Source organism: Maylandia zebra, linkage group LG12, assembly GCF_041146795.1.
Source record: "Maylandia zebra isolate NMK-2024a linkage group LG12, Mzebra_GT3a, whole genome shotgun sequence".
Taxonomy (NCBI): Eukaryota; Metazoa; Chordata; class Actinopteri; order Cichliformes; family Cichlidae; genus Maylandia; species Maylandia zebra.
In genome coordinates, this window is record NC_135178.1 from 20,726,948 (window position 1) to 20,753,270 (window position 26,323).

The 26,323-nt window shown below is 41.9% G+C and overlaps 4 protein-coding genes across 6 annotated transcripts in view; 3 read left to right on the forward strand and 1 right to left on the reverse strand.

Moving 5' to 3' along the window:
• The window catches only part of LOC101487995 (coronin-1C-A), a 41,218-nt gene extending 38,110 nt beyond the window's left edge, over positions 1–3,108 (forward strand). For both annotated transcript variants that reach the window (XM_004544575.3, XM_012917268.4), the window contains one exon: positions 521–3,108. In XM_004544575.3, coding sequence (XP_004544632.3) covers positions 521–640 — 120 coding nt within the window. In that variant the 3' untranslated portion in view covers positions 641–3,108. The remainder of the gene's footprint in view (positions 1–520) is intronic.
• Positions 3,109–4,598: 1,490 nt separating this feature from the next.
• tmem119a (transmembrane protein 119a) lies at positions 4,599–13,287 on the forward strand. Of its 2 annotated transcripts, XM_076890847.1 has the most exons (4): positions 4,599–4,769; positions 6,647–10,264; positions 10,980–11,218; positions 11,710–13,287. In XM_076890847.1, exon 4 carries the CDS (start codon positions 11,716–11,718, stop codon positions 13,078–13,080), a length of 1,365 nt encoding a protein of 454 aa, XP_076746962.1. In that variant the 5' UTR covers positions 4,599–4,769; positions 6,647–10,264; positions 10,980–11,218; positions 11,710–11,715; the 3' UTR covers positions 13,081–13,287. The 2 variants fall into 2 exon arrangements, with proteins under 2 accessions (XP_076746962.1, XP_004544633.2); XM_004544576.5 differs by lacking the exons at positions 10,980–11,218; positions 11,710–13,287 and having other exon boundaries at positions 6,647–9,881.
• iscua (iron-sulfur cluster assembly enzyme a) lies at positions 13,106–15,779 on the reverse strand. Its single transcript, XM_004544578.5, has 5 exons — positions 15,585–15,779; positions 15,326–15,439; positions 15,135–15,245; positions 14,951–15,029; positions 13,106–13,664 (listed from the first exon to the last, which is right to left on the reverse strand). The coding sequence occupies exons 1-5, from the start codon at positions 15,684–15,686 to the stop codon at positions 13,576–13,578; spliced, it is 495 nt and encodes a 164-aa protein (XP_004544635.1). The 5' UTR covers positions 15,687–15,779; the 3' UTR covers positions 13,106–13,575.
• On the forward strand, positions 15,780–25,978 carry sart3 (spliceosome associated factor 3, U4/U6 recycling protein). The gene is made up of 19 exons (XM_004544577.6): positions 15,780–16,107; positions 17,260–17,386; positions 17,478–17,582; positions 17,667–17,851; positions 18,112–18,217; positions 18,574–18,698; positions 18,796–18,951; positions 19,126–19,264; positions 20,223–20,330; positions 20,446–20,523; positions 20,610–20,668; positions 20,998–21,107; positions 22,502–22,614; positions 22,722–22,798; positions 22,878–23,049; positions 23,143–23,603; positions 23,824–23,976; positions 24,092–24,279; positions 24,398–25,978. Exons 1-19 carry the CDS (start codon positions 15,907–15,909, stop codon positions 24,582–24,584), a joined length of 2,850 nt encoding a protein of 949 aa, XP_004544634.2. The 5' UTR covers positions 15,780–15,906; the 3' UTR covers positions 24,585–25,978.
• The last annotated feature ends 345 nt before the right edge of the window (positions 25,979–26,323 follow it).

A 26,323-nucleotide genomic window follows, 5' to 3' on the forward strand; every position in this document is an offset into this window, starting at 1 on the left:
TCATTCTTGCTAGGGGAAATGAAGCTTTTGTCTTAAGGACACTTGACTTAAAGCTGTCAGATTATGACAAAAAAAAGAGAAAGAAAATTAATAACCAGCAATTTTGGTCAGTGTAGATCAAGATGAACATTTTAACTTGAGCAGTAAATAATGGATTCATCAAACTTTAATAATGAAGAAACTTGTCTCTTTAAGTAAATTGATTGATCTTAAGGTAAAAGTTGAATTTAAATAAACTAAACCTGCCACAATCTGTTAGGGAGTGGATTTAACTAGACTCTCACTCCTTGTGAATCCATCTTTCTATGATCTGCCCTATTCATCGGTGCAGTCATTAAGTTCAGTGTGTGCAAAACCAGCTTAAAATTCCTAGAAGTTTCTTTGACCCACGGATTTCAAGGCGTACTACTAAGGGACCCACCTTAGGTTTACCTCATTTTAAAAGTGACTGTAGCTGTATTTTCATAAAGATGGTTAAAAGCCCATTAAGTCTCACTTTTGTTTCTCGTATCTCTCACAGAAATCTGAAGCCAAGCTGGAGGAGATCTTGAAAGAAATCAAGTCCCTCAAGGACATGATCAGCAGTCAAGAAAAGCGACTCGTCCAACTTGAAGAGCAGATGTCCAAACTTGCCATTTAAGGACCCTTTTGCCCAACCCGCTACAATTCAGGACGCTCCACTGGCTGGGGGTGGGGGTGGGCGGGAACACTCACTGCCTATCTCAATGACAGTGTTTCGTCTGCCTAGCAAAGATCCCTAGCAACATTCCAGATGAACTTTTTCTTAGCCAGCTCCCAACCCTCAGTTTAAAACAGGTGGAATAAGAAGAACATGTGGCAGATTTAGTAGAAAATACTTTCTTTTTGGTGGCAAAGGACTTTTCCTTTTATTCTGTGGCAGTCTTTTTTTTTTTTTTTTAAATTGTGTCTACTTGTATAAAAAGATCTTACATAATTCTTTGCATTTTAGAATAATGATCAAGAAAACCATGTCAACAGCCCCCCACCCCCAATTTATCATTGTATAGCATCATGTTTTATAAGTAGGCCTCAGTGTTTGGTGTTTGCCCTTCTCCAAAATTAAGACATTGCCAAATCTGGACTTTTGTTTACACTTCCTTAGCAGTATTTTTTTAAAGTACAGAAACAAAATCAGTGATGCACTATGAAATTAAAATAATTTAATTGGATGGTTCTGAAAGAGAGACTGACAGATTAAATTTGTAGTTAAAATACATTGCAGGTTGCCACAGCGGACACCAAACACTCAGACACAACCTTAAGTGACTAATTCTTGCTGTCTCTGTTGAAGCTGCAGAAATCCACACTTCGCCTCTGCTGTTTCCTTTCATTCCTGTCGCTTTTCCATCATTCCGACTGTGGACGTAATAGTCCAAGTAAACATGCATTCCTTTCTACCTTGCTTTACCAACATGCACTCTGCACTTATTCAAGAAAGTGACACATTCCACAATTCCTATTGGCTGTTCTTGGTATGAGGGGGGGGGGAAACACACTCACTGCGGTGAATCGGTCGCACTGCTTAGTTGTTGGGATTCTTTATGTGGTGCTCATGGAAAGACGAGCTTTTGCATTTTCATTCTTTCTGCGAGGAAAAACTCCAACCCGATTGTTTGGTTATCCATGTGCTTGCTCAGCACATCACTGTAGTCAAGTGCAGTGGGCTCATTTTTTTTGTCACTGCTCTTTTGTTTGCTTTGCCATCTGATGTCTGCGTTTTCTGTACAAGCACAAAAGAAAGTTTTCTAAAATGACATCAAATAATCCCGCAGCTACTTGACTGCTTTTAAACATGTGATGTTAAAGCTGGCTAGACCTCAAAGGCCTAATCTGGGTCCTCATGTCTCTGGCCTTTTAGGTACCAGCCACTGTAGACTTTCCACTACAGAGTTTTCCTTTTAATTTAGAAGAAGTAAGTAGTTGGGTTATTGCTTCAATGTTCAATTAAATCCTGTTTCTTGTTCCAGCTGTTTCTACATCCCTCTTAGCACTTCCACATCTTGGCTATTTCTCAGATGCTCCAATTTAGTGCAGTCAAATTTGAAAATGGATCATATTTTTCAACCTGAGTTGTTGTTGTTTTTTTTGGTTGTTGTTTTTTTTTAAAGATTGTTTCCCTGTGGGAAGCTGAGACGGGTAATGGTTCAATCTGTTGTTTGCCTTTAATAAATGTTACCACTGTAAAGACCTGAAAGTGCCATAGAGGTGACCCTGGAAGTGTTTTATTATTTTTGGTTTCTTTGTAGGTCGACTGTTCTGTGAGTAGTTTTGTGGAATAAATGGAGGCGAGGTGCCTGGAGTTTAAACCCACTTTGAGGTGCTATACTCAGTACAAAATTCAAAGGACTCAGTTTCTTACGTATTGTGTGACATCATGAAGTCCTGCCAGTCCATAATAAAGTTCACCAGGCAGCATTACTTTGTCAGGGTTTGTCAAACACATTGTGCCCCTGACGCTGTGACACTTTCCTCTGGGGTACAAGCTTAAAATGTAAAATGATGTAAAACCAGGAATCTGTTAGCTGAGTCGTCAATAATCTGAGAATATTAGTGACAGGAAATGTAGAGTGTGATGCATGTTTGGCTGACACTGGTCATACTGCCATATCTTTTATATGAGACTGCCACTCTCTGGGTTAGCACTGTTGGCACAAGAGCGGAGTTTTGAGGAGTAGTAGCTTATAGAGATCCAAAGGGACACTGTAGGTGGAAAAAAAAAAAAATGTGTTGAAAGATAGATGTATGTTTGTAATTGAGGTCTAGAAAATGAGTGAGAACTGTGTAAATAACGTGACCATATCTATTTTTTTCCTCCCCATTTCTTTTGTTTTGTGGATGTGCTGAAGAGGGTATTTGTGTGGGAGGTGGATTTTTAAACATTCCCCCTGTTTGTTCCTTGCACCTTGCCATCATGAGAAAAGCAGAACCTCCGTTACGTCGGAGGTTATCAAGAAAGAAAATCTGATGAAAAATGAACCAGGATGAAAGCCTCGTGTGGAGGTCTGCTCAGCATTTTTGTTCATTATTCTTGCTTCAAATATCAAACCATTGATTATAAGAAAAATTAATAAAGAATTTTTAAAATGAGTTCACTGTTCAGTTGTTAATTAACAAATACACCAATTAATGATCAATATGACACTCACTGGACACTTTATTAGGTACTACTGTATGACACACACACACAGAGTCAACATGCATTCCCAAAAGTCTTGAGTTATTTCTCATTTCTTTGTGTGGCTTGAAAATAGTAGCAGTGGGGGTTTTTTTGGGGTTTTTTTTTTATCATTTGAATAAAGTAAAAGTCAATTCTGAGTTCATACAGTTCTAACAAGCTTGAAACTCAATACTTGGTATGAGCCATCCTTAAGATGGACCAACTGAAGGGAAAAATCTTCTCTCACGTCTTGTCAGGTCTTTGCTAGATTTTTTTTTTCTTCTGTTTCTTAATCACATAGATGTGTGCAGGTTTTGGCCAACAGTTCTCTGGGAATCCCCTTGTTGGTGCAAACATGCTAGTTTGTGCCTGTCACACTTTAATCTTTACCATTTTCTACAGATTCAACTTAACAAATAGTTACTACCAGCCTCTTATAACACCTACTTTATTCCAAAGTGGCTAAATATAGAACTTGGTTCTTTGTTTGTTATGTGCAGACACAACACTGGTGCCTTTTTTTAATGCATGGATGATTCATGGGTCAGGGTTAAGTGGCTTAAAAAAAGAAAAACATTCCTGTGAAAATGGACGGGTACAAGAACTGGACTGAAAATGAATGAAAAAGCAGCCAATGTCCAAAGAAAACTGAAAGATTTCCAGAAAATGGCCTTCAGAAAGTATTTTTTCAGACCACTATAAGAAAGGTTTGGCTCCCTGGAAAGAAAAAAAAAACTATAATTGACACTTTTACGCAGTACTGTGTAACAAGACGAGAAACACGAGCACCCTTAAATAAATGCCCTGCAAGTTAAACAGTTATCCAGTGCTCCTAAAAGTCCATTTAGTTCATATATTTGCTCTGTACATGTGTTTCAGGATGAAAAGAGTGCTTTCTGCCTGTACTGGTCTTGTATGCCCTGCAGAGACAGGCTGTAATCAGCAGGAACGTAATTAGAGAGTATTCAGTGCAGGCCAAAAAAAAGTTGTGGAACTCGCCCCACCAAGAATAGAAAACCCTTTTCCGAAGAACTTGGGACTAACATGCACCAACTGCAACATATTTGTTTTAAAGATAAACACTGAGGCTAAGGTTGTATCTGTCAGTCAGACTGTGAATGGACGAGCACATACTGTGGCAAATTAGCCTTTCGTTGCAAATAAAGACTGTTTCTATTTGTAGAGCATCCCGCGTATCTTTTGTCCTGTTAGTGTGAAGTATCACCATGCTCAGATCAAATGTTTCTCAAAAAAACATATGTATGATAAAAAAATCTGGTCCCACATGGCCGGCTACATGAACTTACCAAGAGTTAGGCTGTTGGAGGATAGAAAGTTCAGAAAGAAAAAGAGGGAGGAGAACCTGAAGATGGAGGGCTGGACATGAGTTTGAGGTGAGGATACTTTTAAGAGCTCAGTAAAACAACAAGTCGGCACAAGTCAGCAGGGAGGGCGAATCCTCGGAAACGGTCTTCCACTCTTACTTTCTCGTCTGTCCGTCTTGTCTTGTCTCCCCCTTTTCCTCCCTCTTTCTGCAGTCTTACTCACTGCTTTGTGCTGCACAGAAGAGAAGCCGAGGCTAGCACATCCTGTAAGTATACATTTTACATTTGTAGTGAAATTAAGTTCAAGGTTAAAGAGAAGCCAAATATTTTCAGGATGTTTGACCTTTCATACGTTGTACTTTTATGCATTCGTTTCACGAGTGGCAAATAGTGATGAAGAAATAAATGAAGTCTGAATGTTTGTGCAAAAGTACATTCGGTTCAACTATTTTATGTCAGAGATTCAAATGTTGCAAACTTTTCCCATAATCCAACTGTAAATCATGTGATGCATCACTACAGATTCAACTATGCTGATAATCTTGTGCTATAATTTACTCACTGCAAGGGAAAACCGCTCAACATGCAACTGTAATAGTCGTAATATTGCAGCAAAAGTTAAAGGGATCGTTGGTACAGTTCTTAAATACTTCTGTAGTTTTGAATGCACGACTTATTTATGGATTATTTTCTTCTGAATACTTCCTTAAAAAAAGATCTAAATGTCCAACCTTGAATCTGCACCGTGTACCAGGTAGCCACAATTGTATGTCAAGAAATATTTGAGATGGTCTAACATTTGTTTAGTAAGTTGCTGCACACTGGGTCATCAGGCTGAATGTGAGATAGCTATATGTGTAAAATATGGCTCTGCACGTTCAAAGTTTTTCATGTAATTAAGTTTATAAAAGCTTTAAAGTGTCACAAATTAGAAGGCTTTGAGCTGAAGGTAAGGGCGACCCTCTAGTGAAATACAGGAAATGTAATTTTAGCTGTAATTATGGGGACTTAAGGGGCAGGGCCATCCTAGAGCTGTACATTCAAGGATGGAGACCCAGCCCGCCATCTGGTGCAGCACAGTACATGCTGTATGTTTGACCACACTGGGAAGGGGAGCTTGTCTTTACAGCTTAGCACTGTGTAATTACAGACTGGGTTAAAGAGTTAAACAGGTTTGCAGAGCTAACAGACTCACTGGTTTCGGTTAAATCTTCTCAGTGAGAGGAAGCCAAAAAGAAAAGGATGGATAAATGTAACACTGAGCAAGCTAGGAGGTTTCACTCAGTCATGGTGTAAATGCAGCTTTTCCTGGAAGCAGAAATATCCTCAGTGAGACTGTGCTGCTGTGGGCTGGTGAACAGCAGCTGCTGCCCAGCGTAAATATAGAGGCGAGAGCCGCAGGTCTCCCACGCCTCTGTGCTCGCTTTAGAATACAGTTTCCTCCTGGCTTTGGTGTGGTGGATGGGTGGCCTCCCTCTGCTTTACAAATTATAAGGCCTCCAGCTCCAAACTCACTGTCTCCACCCCGAGTAAGTAATGGCTACTCTGCTGTCTGCTAAAATAGATCTGGTGCAGGAGAGAGAGAGGCAGCAAATGAAAAACCCGGGTCAAGATGGATACCAGTCACACTTGAGATGTGATACGGTAAATATTTAGGGTGAGTGAGGAGCTTAAGATAAAGAGTAGCAACAGTTAGTGAGGCTTTTGTCCTACCAGCACCTGAAAACCAGGAGTCACTGCAACAGGCTGCTGGTCTTAAGGGAAACAGTCAGACCACATTAAAACTAAAGCTATTACATTTTATGTCTTCCTAATGTGTGAGGATGAAACCAACAAGATTTAGAGCTGTTTTAGAGGAGCTGTTGGGCACATTGTCATCCATCAGAATGAAGCCAAGCTTTAAAAATAAAATAGCCAACAGAGCACTACACGTGTGCACAACACTTGCCAACAGAGACAGTACAACCAGAAACGTGCACGTCATAAATCTTACCCAAGACAGGACCACATGCCTTCTGATCAGATATTAAAGTTGAGAAAGGCAGTCCCAAATCTTTTCACCTAACAATCAACGTTATTCTTTCAGTGACTTCGAGTCTATGTGCTGCCTGAAATTAAAAGCATCCTCTTGTTGTTTCTGCAGGACTCAAAGAGAAGATGAAGTCTCACTTGGTGTTTCAGGTCTCCTGTGTGACCCTGCTCTCGCTGTGCTGCTCTGTGTGTCACGCCACACCTCTGTTCTACAACATATCCATGGACGGCAGCGGAGATGAAGCCGAGCTGGAGCTCCTTTTCCCGGTGTCTTTCTCCACCCGCGCGCCTGTTCACGTTACCGCCGCTACCGGGGGTCCCACTCTCACCAACACCATAACCACCACCATGATCCGTCTGAAGGACTACGTCCTGACCCGAGTAGTGGACTTCCTGCAGGAGAACATGCTCATCATCATCGTGGTGACCTCTCTTCTCATCGTCATGGTCTTCATCATCTGCTGTGCCTCTGCAATGAGTCACAAGCGCAAGCTGGAGGCATATAAGCCCCTACCTCATCCACCCAGGAAGTATACGGCCGATAAAGCCGGAGGACGCAGGGATTCAAGTGACCTGCAGGAGAAACCGTACGCCGTCGATCACGTCAAGAGGGTCCAGACTCAGAGCATGTCCTCCCCGAAGAACCTGCGGATGCCCTCCAAGGCGCTGGTGGGAGAGAGAGGGAGAGACGTCCGGTCATCACCTCGACAGGAGGTCAGAAAGGTCAGAGATACAGAGGCAGTGGAAAAGCGGAGAGAGGAACCAAAACACAAAGAGAAGGTGAAGCACAGGGAGGAGGTTCAGCAGAGCTCCAGTCCCAGCACCAGCTCCAGCTCTAGCTCCAGTCAGCCAGTCTGCACCTGCCATCTGAAAAAAGGCCACCACTAGGTCACAGTGGTGGGCTTTTTCTCGCTTTTAAAACAAGATCAGAAACGGGCAAAGGCAAAATGGGTCCTCAAAATGTGTTTTCATTAGAATAGCCTTACAGAGGGAAATAGGTCTAAATTTAAGTGAAGTCATGCCTCATGAAGAAAAATTACCCATCATTAAAGTCTAAGATCTAGATTTAAATATACAGTGAAGAGGATTATTACCCAAATCACTGGTTACTGAAAAGATTACAAATGGTACAGCTCAAATTGTTTGATTGATAAGCAGGCACGAGGAAAGATAGCAGCATACCGAGACCCTTTTAACGGCCACTTTGTTTTCATGTGCCGAAAACAACTTTAACTTGGCACGGCAAGCACAGGATTTTTCTTTTTCCTGTAATTACTGAAAAAAACATAACACCACTGTGCTACTGAGGCAGTAAAACTTTATATAATAAGTATTATTTTCCTGTGAATAACACTTTCAAAGGGAACTAAAATAAAGTATTATTCCACATACCTGTCCAAAGGAATCTCCTCATTATGTCCTGCTGGAGTGAAAACATCTGGATCTGTCATTTAGAGCAACACGTTCGGTGCTGTAAATAAGTCAAAGTGAAATGTCAGTAAACTTGACGTGATAAGTAGCAAAACTTTCTCTTTATATTTACAGTTATATTTACTTCATTTTGTTTGCATCGGGTTGTTAAGTTTCACATGATATCATATTTTATTTTAAAAACCTTTTAACTGTGTTATTTTTAGGTATCTGAACAAAGGCTGTATAAATTACCACAAATCTACTATGTGTACTGCATGTCATGGTAAAAAGAGATCACAGTGTGTTTCAGTTCTAAGGTTTCACGTATCAGGACATATTAAAGAATGATCAGGTCTTAAATTGAAAAACTGCAGACCAAAATGCAGAAGCAGAGTGTGAAACATTAAGTACGCTCCTTTTGCGGCGATAATCTGAAGTCATTGTTTTCTGAATGACTTTACGAGTCTCACGCGTCGTTGTGGAGGAAGTTTGGTCCATTCTTCTTTGCTGCAGTGGTTCAGTTCATTGAGGTTTGCGGGTATTTGGCCTGCAGCATTACAATCGAGCTGAGATCTGAAATTTGGCTGAACCATTGCAACAATCATTCTGTTGTAGATTCGATGTTGTGTTTGGGATCATTGTCCTGATGTATAACCAAATTTAGGCCAAGCGTAAGCTGTCAGACAGATGGTCTCACATTAGACTCAACAATACTTTGGTATGCAGAGGAGTTCATGGTGGACACAGTGGCTGCAACCAACGTGCTTGACAGCTGTTATGAAGTGTTTGTGCTGATATGCTGTGTTCAGTTTTCCCTAAACATGGCGCCGTGCACAGTGACCACACATGTCTCCTTTGGTCTTGTGGTTTAATCAGATGTAACTTAAACCTAAGCATCTCTACTGGCAACCCTTCCAAATAAGCCACATTTGTTAAGTCTTTTCTTTGATAATTGTTTTGTCATGAACTTTAACATTTAACATGCTAACTGAGGCCTGCACAGTCTGAGCTGTAGATCTTAGGGGCGTGGACCTTGTGGTGAATTTGCTGGGACATTTTCCACTTGTGAATTATATTTCTCACTGTAGAGTGATGGAGTTCAGTTTGTTTGGAAATGACCTTATGACCTTTCCCACACTGATGACTGTTGCTGATGTCTTTCATCCTCAGCATTGTGTCAACACACCTGAATACCACAGACCTACAAACCTCTGATTTTATAAAGGTGCTCACACCTGCCAATGATTAGTTAATCAATGATTAGTTAATCAAATGATTAGTTAATCAAATGCATTTGATCAGCAGTACCTGGCTGTTAGTTACCCCCTTACTTCATAATGGAAGGGTGGACTTAGTTTCCACACACTGCTTCTGCGTTTCAGCTTAGTCTTTGTTAAATCAGTGACATGTTGTAATATGTCACAGGATGCTGTTCTGAACTGTCTTGAACTGAAAGAGGGTCACTTTCTTTGTACGATGACTGTACATATTTATTCGGCTAATACCTTTGACCTGCTCTCAATGGGAAAATGTATAAAAAAGTAGGCAGTAGAAAACAAATGTTTAAGTTTTCCTTTTAAATAGTTAGTGCATTTATGTATACGATAAATTATGCTTTTTTATTTTAAGTGTAAACGTTTGAAATGTGAGTAGAAGGACAGACAGTTGGCATGTTTAGCTTACGTGTATAGGCTTGACAGATGCATATTTGTCTCTCTTGTCTGATTTTCTTTGATTAAATTACTCTGTTCTGTTGTTAAGTTAATGACCTTGAGCATCTAATCTAAGCCTGAATTATGTGCCGATGCTTTTGTCATGCTGACATACTGTTTTCCGCCTAACCTCAGCCACAGTTGCTTTCTTTTTTGACACTTGAATTGTTTACAAAAAGACCGTTTTGTTTTGCTTATATTTAATAAAGCTATCAAAAAAGATGTCTCTGAGTGCCGTAAATGTAGCAGCGTACATGGCTGAAGCTACGCCAAATGAAGCACAGATACAACCCTGTGGAAACCTACAATTAGAAAAGGCGAGGAAGGTCTCGGAAAAACAAGAGGACAATCTCAACGTGCACATTATGTTCCACTTGGGAATCTGTAATTTTGACCTGCGTCCACACAGAAATCACTGGTAACTATTTTAAGGTAATTACCGAAATGCCAGATCTGTGATATCTGCTCTGTGATGATATAGGCTGTCTTCTCTTTTAACAGTTCAAACCCCTGATCTGCAAAAGAAAAAAAAAACACTGCCAGAGCTTTCTGATTGGCCGGGATGAAGCCGCTGGCACCATCACCTCGCGGGACTGCAGAAGAAGGTACTCGAGCCTGGAGATGACGAGAGCCCCCTTTGTCCTTTGCTGGCAACTGTACAGAATTGTTTAATATTTCAATAGCAGTAATCCAGATACATACGGACCCTTTGGCACAAAACAGGAGCTCATGTATTGTTTATACAAATCCTGGGGACCCTGATTTGTTCCCATTAGAATTATGATAAAAAGTCGAATCCCTTTTGTTCCATATTTTGAGCAAGTAATGAAATATTGATGCTGTATGAACAGTGCAACTCTTTCAGTTGTGTATTTTAATATATCTTATTTCCAGTGTGACATGGATGCCATCTGAAATCTGTTTTAAAAATGTAGAAAATTCATAAGAATGTTTTTTTAATCCTCAAACATAAAACTTCTTTCAGGTCTTAAGTAGGTCAAACTGCCAAAGATCAAACAGGACATGATAGCGCACCAGCTGAAAAGCAAGTGTAACCATGTGGTGGCTGAAACGTGAGCCCAGACAGAGCCTTACACCGGGCTCAGATTCCCTGCTCTTTTATCAATGAGGTGCTAAATAATTCGAGAAAATGCTAGCCCCTTACTTTCACTCTTCCTTCCAGAAAGATGCAAACCTTGTAGCACATCTTCACTAAAGTCACTAATAACCTCCACCTTAGCTGGGCTCCAACAGGAGAATATTTAGGACATCCTTTTTTTCATACCATTTTTTTTTCCTGAATGTCTTTTGTATTTTCAGCTTGTTCATCATAAAACAGCTGACAAACAAAAGGACTTCTTGGTCAGTTCGGATGGAGAAGATGATCAAGAACAGGTAATAGAGCTCCTTAAGGCTGTCATTAAACTTTGATGAGCATCTGCCTGGAATTATCAGCAACGTCGGTTATCTTTAGAGGGACAGTCGATCACGTAGGGAGCATGGGAAAGCACCCCTGCCTGTCTCTTTGGAGGAGCAGATAATACACAGAAAGAAGAATGGTAAGTGAGGCAGCTTTCACTCTTTGGCATCACTTTATAACAAGTCACACCTTATCATGGGGTTTTAAGACGTAAGAAGTGGCTTTATAAATAGTTTTGGCAATTCCATGAATGGGTTTTACACTCTGCAGCTCTTTTCCATAAGGTCATTATATGTACCAGAGTGTGCTGGTGGAGTACTGGTATTAATAAATGGTTCATTAACCTTTAATAAAGCTGCTTTTGGCTGTTTCCTTATCCACACGGGATTACCACAGCAGGTGGCTCCACGTGTTTGTTTTGGCAGAGTTTCTATGTCAGATGCACTTCCTGATGCAGCCCCAGTGGAATTTGTCTGTCCTTCCTGGATCAAACCAGGGATCTTTCAGCTGCTTATTAACCGTTAATTAAGCCATATTATAACATTATACCCCTTCCTTTATAGAACTTTTAGAAGAACCATATCCTCTAAATTCATCTAACTTCTCATCTTTCCTGCATTATTCTTGCAGTGAGTCATGCTTTGGTGCAGATGTGGTGTCCTGCTGGCTCTCTGCATCTGTCCTCTAGCCTGCCTTGCAGTGTCTCCCTGTCCTACTGGGTGCTGCTGTCCAGGATTTCTGGTTCTGTGTGAGTCACTAGGCCTGAGGTCACTCCCTCGCTTGGTTCCTCTCAGTACCTCGGCTCTATCTGTGGCCAGAAACCAGCTCTGTAATGTGGACCACCAGCTCTGGCCCTTCTCTGGCCTCCAGGAGCTCAGCCTCAGTCACAATCTGCTAGCCCGCTTCCCTCGTGGCCTGCCTCCCAGCCTGGAGTCCCTGCAGCTGCAAGAAAACCGCATTACTTACATCACCTCAGGTGTCCTGAGGCAGCTGGGAAACCTCACTCACCTGGACTTAGAGGACAACCGTATTCGTGCCATCCAGCCCGGGGCACTTCAGGGTCTCCATAAGCTGCAGGTCCTGATGCTGAAGGGGAACAGGCTTACCAGTCTCCCCATGAGTCTTCCACCATCACTGACCCACTTAGATCTTTCAGAAAACTGCATCTCTGCCTTGGACCTGCCCTCACTGTCTGCCCTGGTCAACCTGCAGGTCCTGAAGATCAACAGCAACTGCCTGCGGTCAGTCCCAGAGAGCGCCTTTGACAGCCTGCCACGTCTCAGATCTGTGGACCTCACCAACAACCTGTGGGTGTGCGAGTGTGACATTCTGTATCTGTACCGCTGGCTGCTGAGCGGTAGGCTTAAGATGGCCACAGACATTGTGTGCACAGAGCCTGATCATCTCGCCCACCGTCTGCTTCTGAATCTCTCTGTCGTGGCCATCTGTCCTCGTGTCCTGAAGCCAAATGACAGGACACACGAACGTGACCTCAGCTCTGCACAGGCGAGGATGCTAACAGCGCAGCCAGCAGAGAAAATATCAAAACTAACCACTAATGGACTGCTTTCTGAAGCTCTAAACAGTAATCAAGACTCTTCCAAGATGCGTGTCTTGCACTACTCTTTAGAGACTCTTACCTATGAGGAGTGTTTATCCCTAAATAACAGTCAGTCAGTCAGCCCCTTCCATTTAAAGACTACTACTTCTCTCCCTGAGGAGGAACAGAGGTGCAGAGACAACATTACAGCTCGATACCCTCAGAGTAACGTAACCCTTGCTGAGGGGACACAGTTCTTGCTTTCCACACATAGAGATGCACTCGTGCCCACTCTCGTCCCACAGCTGTTCACTCAGCAGGCCTCTGCAGCGATAGTGTCTCTGCTCGTTGTGCTGTGTGTGTTAGTGGCTCTCGTAATGCTGGCAGTGCTGCTCGTGCTGAAAAAGGTGCTTGTGCGTCAGCAGAGGGTGGCTCCTGCTGATTCAGGATCAGCAGGATGACATTTACACACACACAGACACTGAAGTCTTTTAATCTGTTTATTCACAGTAAGCAAAGCACCTCATACAAATTTTCTGAACTTTTTTTTGTATGTAAACTTTAACTGTTGACATTCTCATACCAAGTCTTTCATCTGGGACCTACATTGTCTCACAAGTGAGCCAGAAAGAGCCTCAAAGCCAAAAAAATAAAACTACAAACCCACATCCCTGCTTCATTAAAGATGTCTTTAATGCTATGTGTATTAAAGTGTTAAGCTTCACCATGAACCCATTGTTAATTAAACAATTCTGATTGTGTGATAAAAGCAAAGAATCCATAAACGCTATTAACACTTGAACAATATGGGACCCACACCTGTGGAGAATTCCCCAATGGATGCAAGATCTGATGCGATGTGATTACAGCGACCCGTCTGCACTGCTCTGGCACTAGGAGAGGCACAATATCCAACAATAGGATACATCTATTATTATAGTCAGTGAATAAAAACATTAATTGCTGGCTTTAACATGTTCCTCCTTGTCCTGTTGCTTTAGCCGGTAGTCTGACAGTGCTGCTTTTATGGCATCTTCTGCAAGCACTGACAAAAAAAGCAGATTTTAGAGCCACTATGAGCATAATTTGGAAAACAAAAAGCATTCAGTTCATGATAACTGGGTGATTTGATTTCATATCATCATTATGTAGGTGTGATTAATACAGTCATTCATTCTTCCATAGAGACGGGTTACACCATGAAGAGCTCGCCAATCTGTTGCATGGCTAAGACATAGAAACAGAGCTATTCACACCATCATCAGTTAACCTATAGATGTGGTCAGAAGTTTACACTTATCGTGGGGAGGACTGACATAGTATTAGGGGACTTTTAATGATTTCTTTGAACTGTTCTTCTGAATTTATTATGGACTTTCTCTGATTCTCACACAGGGTTAAAAGTATACACACGGGGTCTGGTAACTGTGTTTTTGTCAAAGTCTGGAAGAAGACCCAAACTGTCACCGTTAGATGAGAGTAAATTGGTTTAGATGTTCAGAAACAACTCAGGAACTGCTGAGGCTCAAGCCTGCTATGAACTCATCAAGCCATTAAAGATGTATGTAAAGATGGAAATACAACAGTTCAAAGAAACCATTAAAAGACCCAAATTACCATGAGATTCATGCCAATGATGAGTGAATGTAAACATCTGACCACAACTGTAACGTGTGTTTGGACTGTGGAAGGAAACCAGAGTACCCAGAGAGAGCCCACACTGTTGAGAGATATATTTATTGCACAGGAAACACCTGATCTGAAAGCATAAATGTATGTGCTTTCAAACAGAGCAAGAGAAAGAATTTGTTTCGGGGGGAAAATGGTGTGCATGGTCCTGAAGCTATTTTGGAAACTTAACAGCACATTTTGATCTTAAGTGGGCTGGACCAGGGAAACTCCCCTTTGTTGTTGTAAAGCTGTTTAACTACATATTTAATCCCTGAGATAGCTTAATGTAAGAAAAAAAAACAAAACAGTTTGAATCATATTTCTCAGGTTTTCTACACAATTAGGAAATGCTGCCATATTGAATTAAAGAAATCAGTCAGCATGACCCTTTATGCTTAAATGGTAAGAAATTACTGTCTTTTTTTATTAACTGACCTAAAATACTTTGGTTTAGTATGAATGGCCACAGTGGAGATCCTTCTATTAGGAAAAGCTACAAAACTTGAAATGAAAATACAATTCACATTTTCCAAAGTCTTCCAGTGGACCGGACTGAAGTTTTTGCTGGGTCGATTCTGCCCCCCAGACTTTATATTTGATATATGATATATATTCTGACACCCATGTCTTAAGAGGTGTTAATAACGACTGTGAACTTACTTGAGCAGTGAAGCTTGACTGGAGGAAGGCAGAGTTCTTTGGCAATGTCTGTGTTCTTGATCTTCAGAGCATCGTCAACCTGCAGGGTAAAAGCAGATTCATGAGATCCTTTACAATAAAGCGGAGAAAACAGCACTTTTAGGGTCCATTTGTTGGTTGCCTGTACTTTGGTAATTTAACATACCGACTTCCCCTTCACCCACTCTGTTGCTAGAGAACTGGAAGCAATGGCCGATCCGCAGCCAAATGTTTTGAACTTTGCATCGACGATCTTTCCATTTTCATCCACTTGGATCTGCAAACAGCACAGAGTCAAACATCGGAATTTCAAAGACATGACAATACATTGGTTTCTGCTGCTGGCTTCCAGCTTACCTGAAGTTTCATAACATCACCGCATGCCGGTGCACCCACCAATCCAGTCCCCACATTTTTGGAGTTTTTGTCCAGGGAGCCCACGTTTCTCGGGTTTTCATAGTGGTCCACAACCTTAGGGAGAGGTCACACTTATCAGAAAATATATATATCTCTGATCTGTTGGTGGGGCAGCTGACAGACAGGGCAGTGTTATCAGTGACAACAACAAAAAATGTCAGCTAACTCTAAGTAAGGTGACGCATTTTCACTCGTTTACCTTTTTGTGGTACAAGCAGACAGCGCTCAGCTCCGGTTTGAAAATCCTCCTGCTGAAAAACAGCAGCAAGGACGAGGAGCTTCGTAGGCAGACGTTCGCCATGTTTCCAGCACCAACTGCGAACGGAAATCAACGAGTGAACACGAGGAAGCACGAACGGCTTGTGTTGACAAACAAATGAGAGAAGAAGGTTTTACACAACCAGAGAGCGCCCACTAGCGGCCACGGGCGGGGTTAGACGGTGACCCGTGTTGACGGGCTCCGCCTCTCGTCGTCCCGCTGGCTGCTAGCAGGCTGTTACCAGGCAGATAGGCTTTCCAACATGGCAGCGTCAAGCAACGCAGAGCAAACGCAGTTGCAAGATATGGAGGAGGAAGATGCAGGGATGGAGGAGAGGGAGATGGAATCGGACGAAGAAGAGGAGGAAGGCATGGGAGTGGAAAATTCAGACGAAGACGAGGAGGACGATTCGTCGGAGGACGAGAAAGAAAATGAAGCCGAGATCCAGCGACTTGAGGAGCAGGTAATTAGCCAGCGTTAGCCGAGGGGCTAATGAGAATGAATGGGTGGTAAACACGGCCAGCCACAATCGGGTTGGCAGCATTAAAGCTGTGAACTCCTCCGTCATGACATGGTAGAGTAAAGGCAGAAAATATACGTGGCGTTGGTAGCTCTCGTTAACCAAAACATCTAAATATACAACCACGTCATTTATATAGCTGTCGTGATTAGCTGCCTTGCTAATGTGCGAGGCTAATAGTTCGCGTGCCTCGTATTCACACGCGCCTTTTTTGTTGCAGTCTCAGTCTACGGCGGGATCCCAGCGTTTAGTGTGGGTTAGAAAGAAAGTACAGTACAAACAAAAACAGTACACGCTGTGCTAACTTTAATGGGCGTCACGTGATCAGTGACCCCTTCACATAGCATTGAATCTGCTGTAGTCTTAAGTACGGAGAGTGCTTCTGCAGCGTCGCTGGTGTTGCGCTGAGTTGACTGTGTGGTAGGTGTAGCTCTCCTGCAACCTACAAATACACTCAAATATAGATCCAACTGCATGACTGTACACGAGTCCCTCTGCGAGCATCAGTGTGTGGTACTGCTGACTGTAGTGTGCTATATACAGAGATATGTTTTAAATATTCAGTCTCACTGCTGTAGCCCAAAAGTCTAACAGATCAAACTACAACCCACGAAACTACCTGAATTTTCAACCAACAACTCAACAAAATAGAAACATTTGCTCTCATGAAGGATTGGGTTTAGTTTATTTAGGATACACAGGGTGCAGGGATTTTTTTGCATATAACAGATTTGTATTTTCACCAAAGAGATCTTGGCCTGCCAAAAAGCTTCATAAAAATATTTTTACATTCATAGAGAGATATTAAATAAGGTAACACACTTTTCCTACATGCAAACCAATTGTAGCTATTTTATGTGTTCACCTAAGAATCAAAAGATCCCTGGTGCGATCCTGGGAGAGGTTGCGTCATGAAGGGTAAAAATTCGGCCAAATCAAATATGCGGAGCTACCTGCTGTGGCGACCTCTTGTGAATGCAAGAACAGCTTAAAGTAGATTTTACATGCCAACCGATTATGATTTTGTGCCTACAAAACCCCTGAAGTGCATTGTCACGTATCTCATTTCTTCTTCATCTTTGTGTAACTCCTCAGCTGTCCATCAACGCTTTCGACTACAACTGCCATGTGGATCTTATCAAGCTGCTAAAGCAAGAAGGGGAACTTTTCCGCCTGCGAAAGGCGAGGCAGAAGATGAGTGAGCTTTTCCCTCTCACTGAAGGTCGGTGCACGGCTAACATGCTTCTGGGGTTGGAGGAATAAGCGGCTCTGCATTATTTACAACTGAAACCTTGTTTTTTTTAATCCCCCAGAGATCTGGCTGGATTGGCTCAAGGATGAAATCCGTCTGACTGAGGAGGAGCCAAACCGAGAGAAAGTATATGAGCTGTTTGAGAGAGCTGTTAAAGACTATATCTGTGAGTGCGCAACACCATCGCCACCACCTTCCGGCCTGATGATTAGTAATTACACGATCCTAACATTTAACTTTACACACACAGGCCCCGATATCTGGCTTGAGTACGCACAGTACTCGATCGGCGGTATGGGCTCACCAGGCGGAATCGACAGGGTGAGATCCATCTTTGAGAGGGCGGTGACAGCAGTGGGGCTTCACATGACCAAGGGACAGATGGTGTGGGAGGCGTACAGAGAGTTTGAGAACGCCATCCTGTCCACAGTACAGGTTTGTGCGCCCGTCACTAGGACAGAGTTCATCATTCACACATAAGCTATATTTGTGTTTTTGTATTGATTGTGTACATATGCCATATTGTTTCAACCATTGTCTTAGAAATTAAAAGCTAGTGGAAATAATTTTGTTTCCATGTTAATGATGTCAAATATAACACTTCTTCAGTTCAGATTGCTGACTTGAATTCTTTCCATGTTTAACCGAATGGCTTGTGCTTTAACACCCATGTTCTCTGCTGGCTTTCCTCTCAGCCTCCCCCTGGCAGGATTCCCAGCCGTGAGGAACAAGAGATGCTGAAGACCCAGCTCGAGCGAATCCATACACTGTTTCGCCGACAGTTGGCCATCCCCTTAATGGGTAAGCATGACGTGTCTTCTGGCCAGACTGGTTGCTGTAAAATGAGACAGATTCCTGTTGCGAGAGCCATATGTCAGAAATTACCCAGTTTAAAGAAAATGATGACGCTGGCTTTTAGGATAAAATTAACGTGTCAGAGTGACGAGTGCACTCCTCATTAGTTTACTGGAGAGGTAACCGGTTGTTTTGGTATCGTGTTGTTTTTCTCTGAGTGGAGAGCCGTGCCGTTTCTGAAACATTTGAATCTCTAAATTTAAATGAAGCAACAGATAAAGTAGAACATAAACTGAAAAATGACTATCGACGGTGTGATGTAAATGTAAAATCTGTGATAACTGTGCTCTGCTGCTTTGTAGACATGGAAGGCACCTACGCAGAATATGAGGAGTGGTCCGAACATGGCGTCCCTGAGACGGTTGTGCATCAGTACAAGAAAGCTGTGCAGCAGATGGGGAAGTGCAAACCGTTTGAGGAGGCACTGGTAATGCACTTTGCTAAATATGATGTCCATTCGTTCTCTGTAATGTTTTTAAATGATGTTGATCGTTTTTGTGAACGCTGCTGTTGTTTTGCTGCAGATGGTAGCAGAAACTCCCAAGTTAGCAGAATATCAGGCCTACATCGACTTTGAACTAAAGGAGGGCGACCCAGCACGGATCCAGATAACCTTTGAGCGTGCTCTGTCAGAGAACTGCCTGGTGCCAGACATGTGGGCCAAATACACCACATACCTCGTGAGTTGTTGGTCACACACACACACACACACACACACACACACACACACACACACACACACACACACACACACACACACACCCCGTCTAATGTATAAAACCTTGCTGTTCATCTCGTTCTTTTTTCAGACTGTTTTAACCATTTTTAACTATTTTTCTTTCTGTGATCGTCAGGATCGTCAGCTGAAGTTCAAAGACTTGGTTCTCTCCACTCATGAACGTGCAGTCAGGAACTGCCCCTGGACCATGGGACTGTGGAAGAGCTACCTGCTTGCTCTGGAGAGGCACGGAGCCGACCATCAGACCGTGTCAGGTAAGAACACGAGCACAGCTCGAAGCTGTTCACACAAGAGCGCCCGCTGCTTTCAATATTGAAACTATTTGAACTCCTTTTTTTTTTTTCCTTCATAACAAATACGACTGAAAAAGATTGATATGATTTTTCAGTGGAATTTAATTTGCGTTCATTCTGAATGGATGTGCATTGGTTTTAGAGACAAACTGATAATTGTTCTCATTATAAGTGATGATTTTGTTTATTTCATTTATTATAAACAGAATTTACAAGTATTTGTGGAAGCAATTACTAACACAGGATGAATATTAACTTAGTAATAATGAAACCACAAAGCAGAATAAACAAACTATGTTTGAGTTTAAAAAGATTGAGCTGTGTGACTAATGAAATGTGGAAAAATGTAACCTTTCTTAACCTTGCCTGACTTCCAAGTATGTAAGAGTTTAAAAAAAATGATTGGATGGACTTGGCTCCATCATTATAAGATCACGTAGGCCTGCACATTTTTGTGTTTATTTTTTCTTGGAAGTTGCTAAGGGAGACCAGTCCTTATCACATTTATATTAAATGTGATGACAAAAAGGCAAAATTAGTCCATAATATGGCCTGCTCCCTGAAAAATACAGCATATTTACGATGTGAGATGTGGAAATATTTTATTTTAACTTGCAGTATAGTTATTTCTTTGTTTTCTGAAAAAAACCTGACTATCCTAATCTGGTTTATTATGACTTTTATGGTTAATGTCTACCGCTGTAGCCCATAAAGAGTCATAAAACAGGCAATAGATGAAACCAAACACAACCCGAATTTTACCTTGATATTAAATCATTAGCATTATAAAGGATAATGAAAGACGTGTGCTTGTCTTTCATTCATTTTAAAACCACCTTGAATTTATTGAAAATACTAACGACCTTATGGAGAAATGTTGTCGTCTGATGTGTATTATTCTCTTTTGTCTTCCACGCAGACGTCTTTGAGAAGGCACTAAATGCAGGCTTCATTCAGGCTACCGATTACGTGGAAATTTGGCAGGCGTACCTCGACTACTTGAGGAGACGCGTGGATTTCAGTAAAGGTGAGAGCGGTTTCGTGTCATGAACATTTTGTATGTCAAAAAAAAACCAAAACACAACTCAAATAATTTATTTGATGATGTGTTACCTTGTGTTTTTTTTTTTGTTTTTTTGCAGAGTCCAGCAAAGAGTTAGAGGAGTTACGAGCAGCCTTCTCTCGATCTCTGGACTACATGAAACACGATGTCGAAGAGCGTAAGCAGACGGCACCGACATCTATTTTTGCTGTCTTCTTGTCCTGGTTTAGTTTTCACATTATTCACCTTCCTTTGTCACTATAGGGTTTGGTGAAAGTGGCGATCCTTCTTGTATCATCATGCAGATCTGGGCACGGATAGAGGTAAGCGGTGTTACTATGACAACCGTTTTCAGGAGCATGCAGTGTGTAGTAGTGTTGTTGGATTGTGGCGAGTAAATCAGTTAGCACAGTAGAATGAGCCAGGTCAAATCACGTAACAAAAGAAGTAAGCTTCTTTATTTAAATTAGGCCTTAAAGAGTTAATATAGCTCCACAGCTTCCTACAGACATGTTTGAGTCACAGTAGAATCACTTGTAAAAATCACCTTTAGCCTCTTTGTAATGAGATGGAGGGTAAAGGCGTTCTCACTGACAACTTGGATACAGGAGTTATTGTGTTTGTCATATAGATGTTTCCTTTTCCTTGTCAGGCACTTCACTGCAAGAACATGCAGAAGGCCAGAGAACTGTGGGACAGCATCATGACAAAAGGAAACGCCAAGTATGCCAACATGTGGCTCGAGTACTACAACCTGGAAAGGTCTGTGACTTTGTCTTTGTCTCTTCTTCATTTACTTCTAAGTAGTGCATTATACAATATATACACACCCTACATTGTTGTGCAAAGGTCTCAAGCCCACCACTCATTTCTTTATATATTGCTACCAAGGAGACAGACTTTCTTGTAGTCATTTGTAAAGCAGTCTCCGGGTTCCTGAAGGTCTTTCAAAGACTCTCTTTGGACATTAGTGATGTGTCGGTCGCGAACGAAACGGCTCTTAGAGCCGAGTCTTTGAAGTGAACGACGCAAGCCGTTATTGGGAGTCGTGGGTTTTTTTCCTTCTCTCACTTTATTACATTTTATGTGGAGTGAATAAATAAAAGTATATTTACGGTGGCCCCTAGAGACAAAGCACGTACAAACTCCAAAACACGTACAAAACACAACAGAAGTGCTCCAGGATGCTGGGCGCAGTGTTGAGCTTTTGTTATCTTGTGGCTACACAAGCCAGCAAGTACCAACGACCGTATTTGGTGTGTGGTAGTAACAGGTAAATGAACATTTTTTTAATTATTTGAATATATATGAGTGCCTGTGTATAAATACACAAACAATACACATATGCTTTCAATTGTGTAATTTAAGTGATCTAGTAGCTCTGCTTTGGAAGTTCAGGTAATGCTAGAAATGTGCTTTGGAGCTTGGACGTGCTTTGTCTCTAGGGGCCACCGTATATAATTATATATAAATATATCTAAATAAAACCACAGGTTTTTTTTTTTACACTAGTAATTCCTTTTGTGCGTAATTTTATATTGTTGTTAATAATAAATTAATTAAAGCAACAAAACGACCTGAAGAGCCGGTTGGGAGCTGAAAGAGCCGGTTCTCTAAAAAGAGCCAGAAATCCCATCACTGTTGGACATTGGCTGCTTTCTCGCTCATTTTCAGTCCAGACTATTTAGCTGACCACATTCAGAAGAATGTCTTTTTGTTGTTGAGGCGTTATTTCAATCTATGAAAAGAACCAAATATAACACAATTAGAAAGTTACAAGGTAAGAATTTTGCACAGACAAACAAGGTGATTTCCAACCAGCTAGAACTTGGCATATCTCAACATGTGTGCCCTTAAAAAAACAATGAAACTTGTCAAGTGGATGACAACAGAAAAAGTGTCGGGCTTAAAAAAACTATGCAGAGCAGATGAACAGTATCTGTTATTTACCGGCAGTTTGTCCAAATGTATTTGACTGCACATCGTTTCACAGTCAACATGTTGACTGCACACTCACAGTACACACATGCAGTACATGTCAGTGTAATTGGAATTTTCAGTGTGCGAGTTAGACGGGACATGCCTGACTGGGAAAAACTTTCTAACTAAAAAAATGGGTGTGCTTGATGGTTTTTGCTTTTTTTTTTAATCTTCAGGTCATACGGGGACTCGATTCACTGTCGAAAAGCTCTCCACAGAGCAGTTCAGTGCACCTCAGACTACCCGGAGCATGTATGTGAAGTCCTGCTCAGCTTTGAGAGAGTGGAAGGTGAGCCTCAAACTAAAAATGATTATAAATTCATTATAAATCATTATTTTTAAGAAAAGGGAGAATTTGACACAGTATGGCTTTATACTACACGTTCCCACCTACAGGTTCTCTGGAGGACTGGGACTTCGCCGTGCAGAAGACAGAGACCCGGCTGAACAGGATTAATGAACAGCGAGCGAAGGTAGGAGCAGTACTGCACCGGCCAGGTGTATCGTTTGGCTGCCTTTGGCTAATGTTACCATGTTCTGACCATCTGTTAGGCAGCTGAGAAAGAAGCCAACCTGGCTCGGCAAGAGGACGAGAGAGCTGAGCAGCGGCGGAAAGCCAAGGTAGAAAAGAAGGCTCAGAAGAAGGTCCAGAAGGGAACGCGAGCTGGGGAGAAGAGGAAAGCAGAACAGGACGATTATCAAGATGAATGGAATGAGGACGCAGGTGAAATAGACTCCTTAGCTGATGGACTAATTCTTTTTTTTTAACCAAAACTAAGTGTGATTCTAACTTTTTGTTTCTCTGTGACATAACAAGGTCCTAAAAGGCACCGAGGAAACGCTGACCAACCCACAGATGAGTACATGGAGACAGAGACTGGACTCTTTGGAAAGGCCACGCCCCCTGGATATAAGCCTGCTCCGCCTGCTACTAAAAAAGCCCCACAAGGAGCAGCAGCAGCAGCTCCGTCTGCCCACAGGCAGAACGAAGACAACCCGGAGCTTCGAAATGACAACAGCAGCGTGTTCGTCAGCAATCTGGCGTACACCCTGGAGGAGCCAGAGGCGAAACTCAGGACGCTGTTTGAGACCTGTGGTCCAATCAAGCAGATTCGCCCCATCTTTACTGGTAAAGGAAGCTTCAGAGGCTACGGTTATATACAGTTTGAATCCCCAGTGTCAGTCCCTGAAGCCCTGAAGCTGGACCGACGGGACGTGGAGGGCAGGCCTGTGTTTGTGTCACCCTGTGTCGACAAAAACAAAAATCCTGACTTTAAGGTAAGCGTGGCTCAGTTCCTGCATTTGTGTTGAACTTAGACGCCTCATCATTTTTATTCATTTAATACAGCTATCAATGCCACTTCACCCAGTCCAAGATTATTATTGTAGGGGCTAAAATATTGTGAAGCACATAATTCAATTAGTTTTTCATCCAGCTTGGCTAACATGATTGGAGCATGCAGTGCAAAGTGATATCTTCACGCTTATGTCCTTGTAGGTGTTTAAATACAACACGATGATGGAGAAACACAAAATTTTCATCTCTGGACTGCCGTTCTCGTGCACTAAGGAGCAGCTGGCGGAAATCAGCAAAAATCACGGCACCGTCAAAGAAGTTCGTTTGGTCACGTATCGCTCAGGAAAACCCAAGGTGAGGAATAAAGAGCACAGCGGTGAGATGATGGAGCTAGTGATCGCTGCCTTCGACCCACACGCAGGGCGAAGTTGTTGGTGTGTTAACCCTCTTATGCTGTGTGGCTCTGCAGGGTCTGGCATATGTTGAGTTCGCAGATGAAACCCAGGCCTCTCAGGCAGTGCTGAAAATGGACGGCATAGAAGTGGAGGGCAACAAAATCTCTGTTGCTATAAGCAACCCTCCTCGCAGAAACACGATAGATAAGCCTGGGTCGAGCAGGCCCACGGGAGACGCCATGCCTCGCCAGGTGTACGGAGCGTAAGTTTCCCAAAATGTTTCTCCCACAAAATGTTTGCAATTGCTCTTCCCTGATTCCCAGATCTATATTGGTAATAAAGACAGGAAACAAATTTGACTGTTTTCCTTTTTTTCCCAGGAGAGGGAAAGGACGCACCCAGCTCTCCATGCTCCCTCGTTCCCTCCACCGACAATCCGTGCCCGCCGGGAAAGTGGAGAACGGGAGCGCTGCGGATGGAGAGCCAGCCAGCGCAGCAGGAAATGCAGCCGGAGAGCCGAAGCAGTTGTCAAATTCAGACTTTGCCAAGATGCTCCTCAACATGTGAGAAGACAGGCAAGAGCGTGACGACCGCCTTCACACTGAAAGCCATCTTGTGTCCTTACAAATGGATGTCCTTGATTAATTTTTTTTTCTTTTTCGTAACCGGTTACCTGATGTCCCTTTAATCCCGGTCATGCTCTCACCATTTGTTCTGCGAGGTTGCCTTAAATCCCCATCACGAGCCCTTTTCAAAGAGCGTTTCGGATTGTTTTTGATGGGTGTGTTTTGAAGATGGCAGCCAGGATGTTTTATTAAAAGTGTATCATATTTGTGTGTAAATATACTGTATCTAAAATTGTTGCAAGGTTTCCTTTTTTTGTTTTTCTCTTTTGTTGTTGTTGTTGTTGTGCACTGTAAGGGATTTTAACAGAAGCATATGGGAGAGTATTTTTTTAAATATTCAAAACAGCCAAACTTGTGAATGTTGTTTTAAATAGGTATATGCAAAAGTTTGGACGTGGTGTAATATAGTCGGTGTGTGTACATAATGTTGGATGTGCTAGTGGTGAAAAGACACTCTCCAGATGTTTTTAAGGAGCCGAAATAGTTTTATTTCCTGACCTTCTAGTACAGCTGATTCATTATTTTTTATGTAACATCATCACTGAGTCTCCGTCAACTACCGTACTAATGTCCAGTATTATTATGCTATAGAGACCTCTAAAGCTACCGTCAACAAAAAAACAAGACCTTTTAAGACGGTGTGAAAGCTGCTGTCCTGCAGCACACAGCTGATGCTTGAGTTAGTGTTCACAAATCTGTTTTAAGTAACCCTGCGTATATTTTTTATGTTTCCATGCGTGGCCCGTCTGTTCAGGTGGAGAACGTCAGTCACCTTTAAAGAGGAACGAAGGGTACCTGCCTGAAATTTAAGAGGGTGCACATAAGCAGGAAGCTGGTGATTCTGAAGTGCTTTGATGGCAGGAAACACCTGGCTTCACGTGGGCTTCGTGAGCCTGTAGTCACTCAGAAAGAAGAAAGGCTTTGTCCTTCAAGACAGTTTTCAGTCATTAGTTTTGTCTACATTGGCAAATTTTTAATTGGCTTTCAGATTATTTGATCTTAACTCTTAGCAAAAATTACCACAGCAGATTATTTAGTAAAAAAAGAGTCACTTGCAGCACTCTAACATTTAATATTGAAAGAAGTAAAAAAAAAAAAAAAGTGAATATAAACTCAAGCTGTTTTTATAAGTGCGGTTTGGTTTTCTTTAGTCGACGGCACTCTCTGGAAAAACAAGAGAATGGTCAGAATCTATGCAGTTCCCATTTCAGTAATCCCATGTTTCAGGGGGTCGATCAGCTGTCCACTTGTCTTGTTTTACACATTAATAAAATTCTGTTTGTGTACATGATACTCGGTAAACACGTTTAAAAAAAAAAAAAAAAAAAAAAAGGTCAGCATAGTTTGTGATGAATCTTAAGTTTTCAAAACATGTAATACAAGCTGTATGTATTGCTCTCACCGCAGTGGCCTAATTTAAAAAAAGGAGAAAAAAAAGTTGAAGTTGTAGAAGTCACCTTCTGTTTTGTCTATACTAAAAAGGTTGTATTATGTGCATTGCCGTTTGTATAATTTCTATAGTCAGTGTTTTACATTTGGAGTAGAGGTAAATAATAAAAGGCTATTTTTTGTTCGTTTAATCTCAGTATTTATTTTTGTGCTTTTTCACTTTCATTCTTTGAAATCATGTCATGTTTCTTTTCCCTCCCTTCTTTTCTGGTCTGAAACTTGTTTTAATAA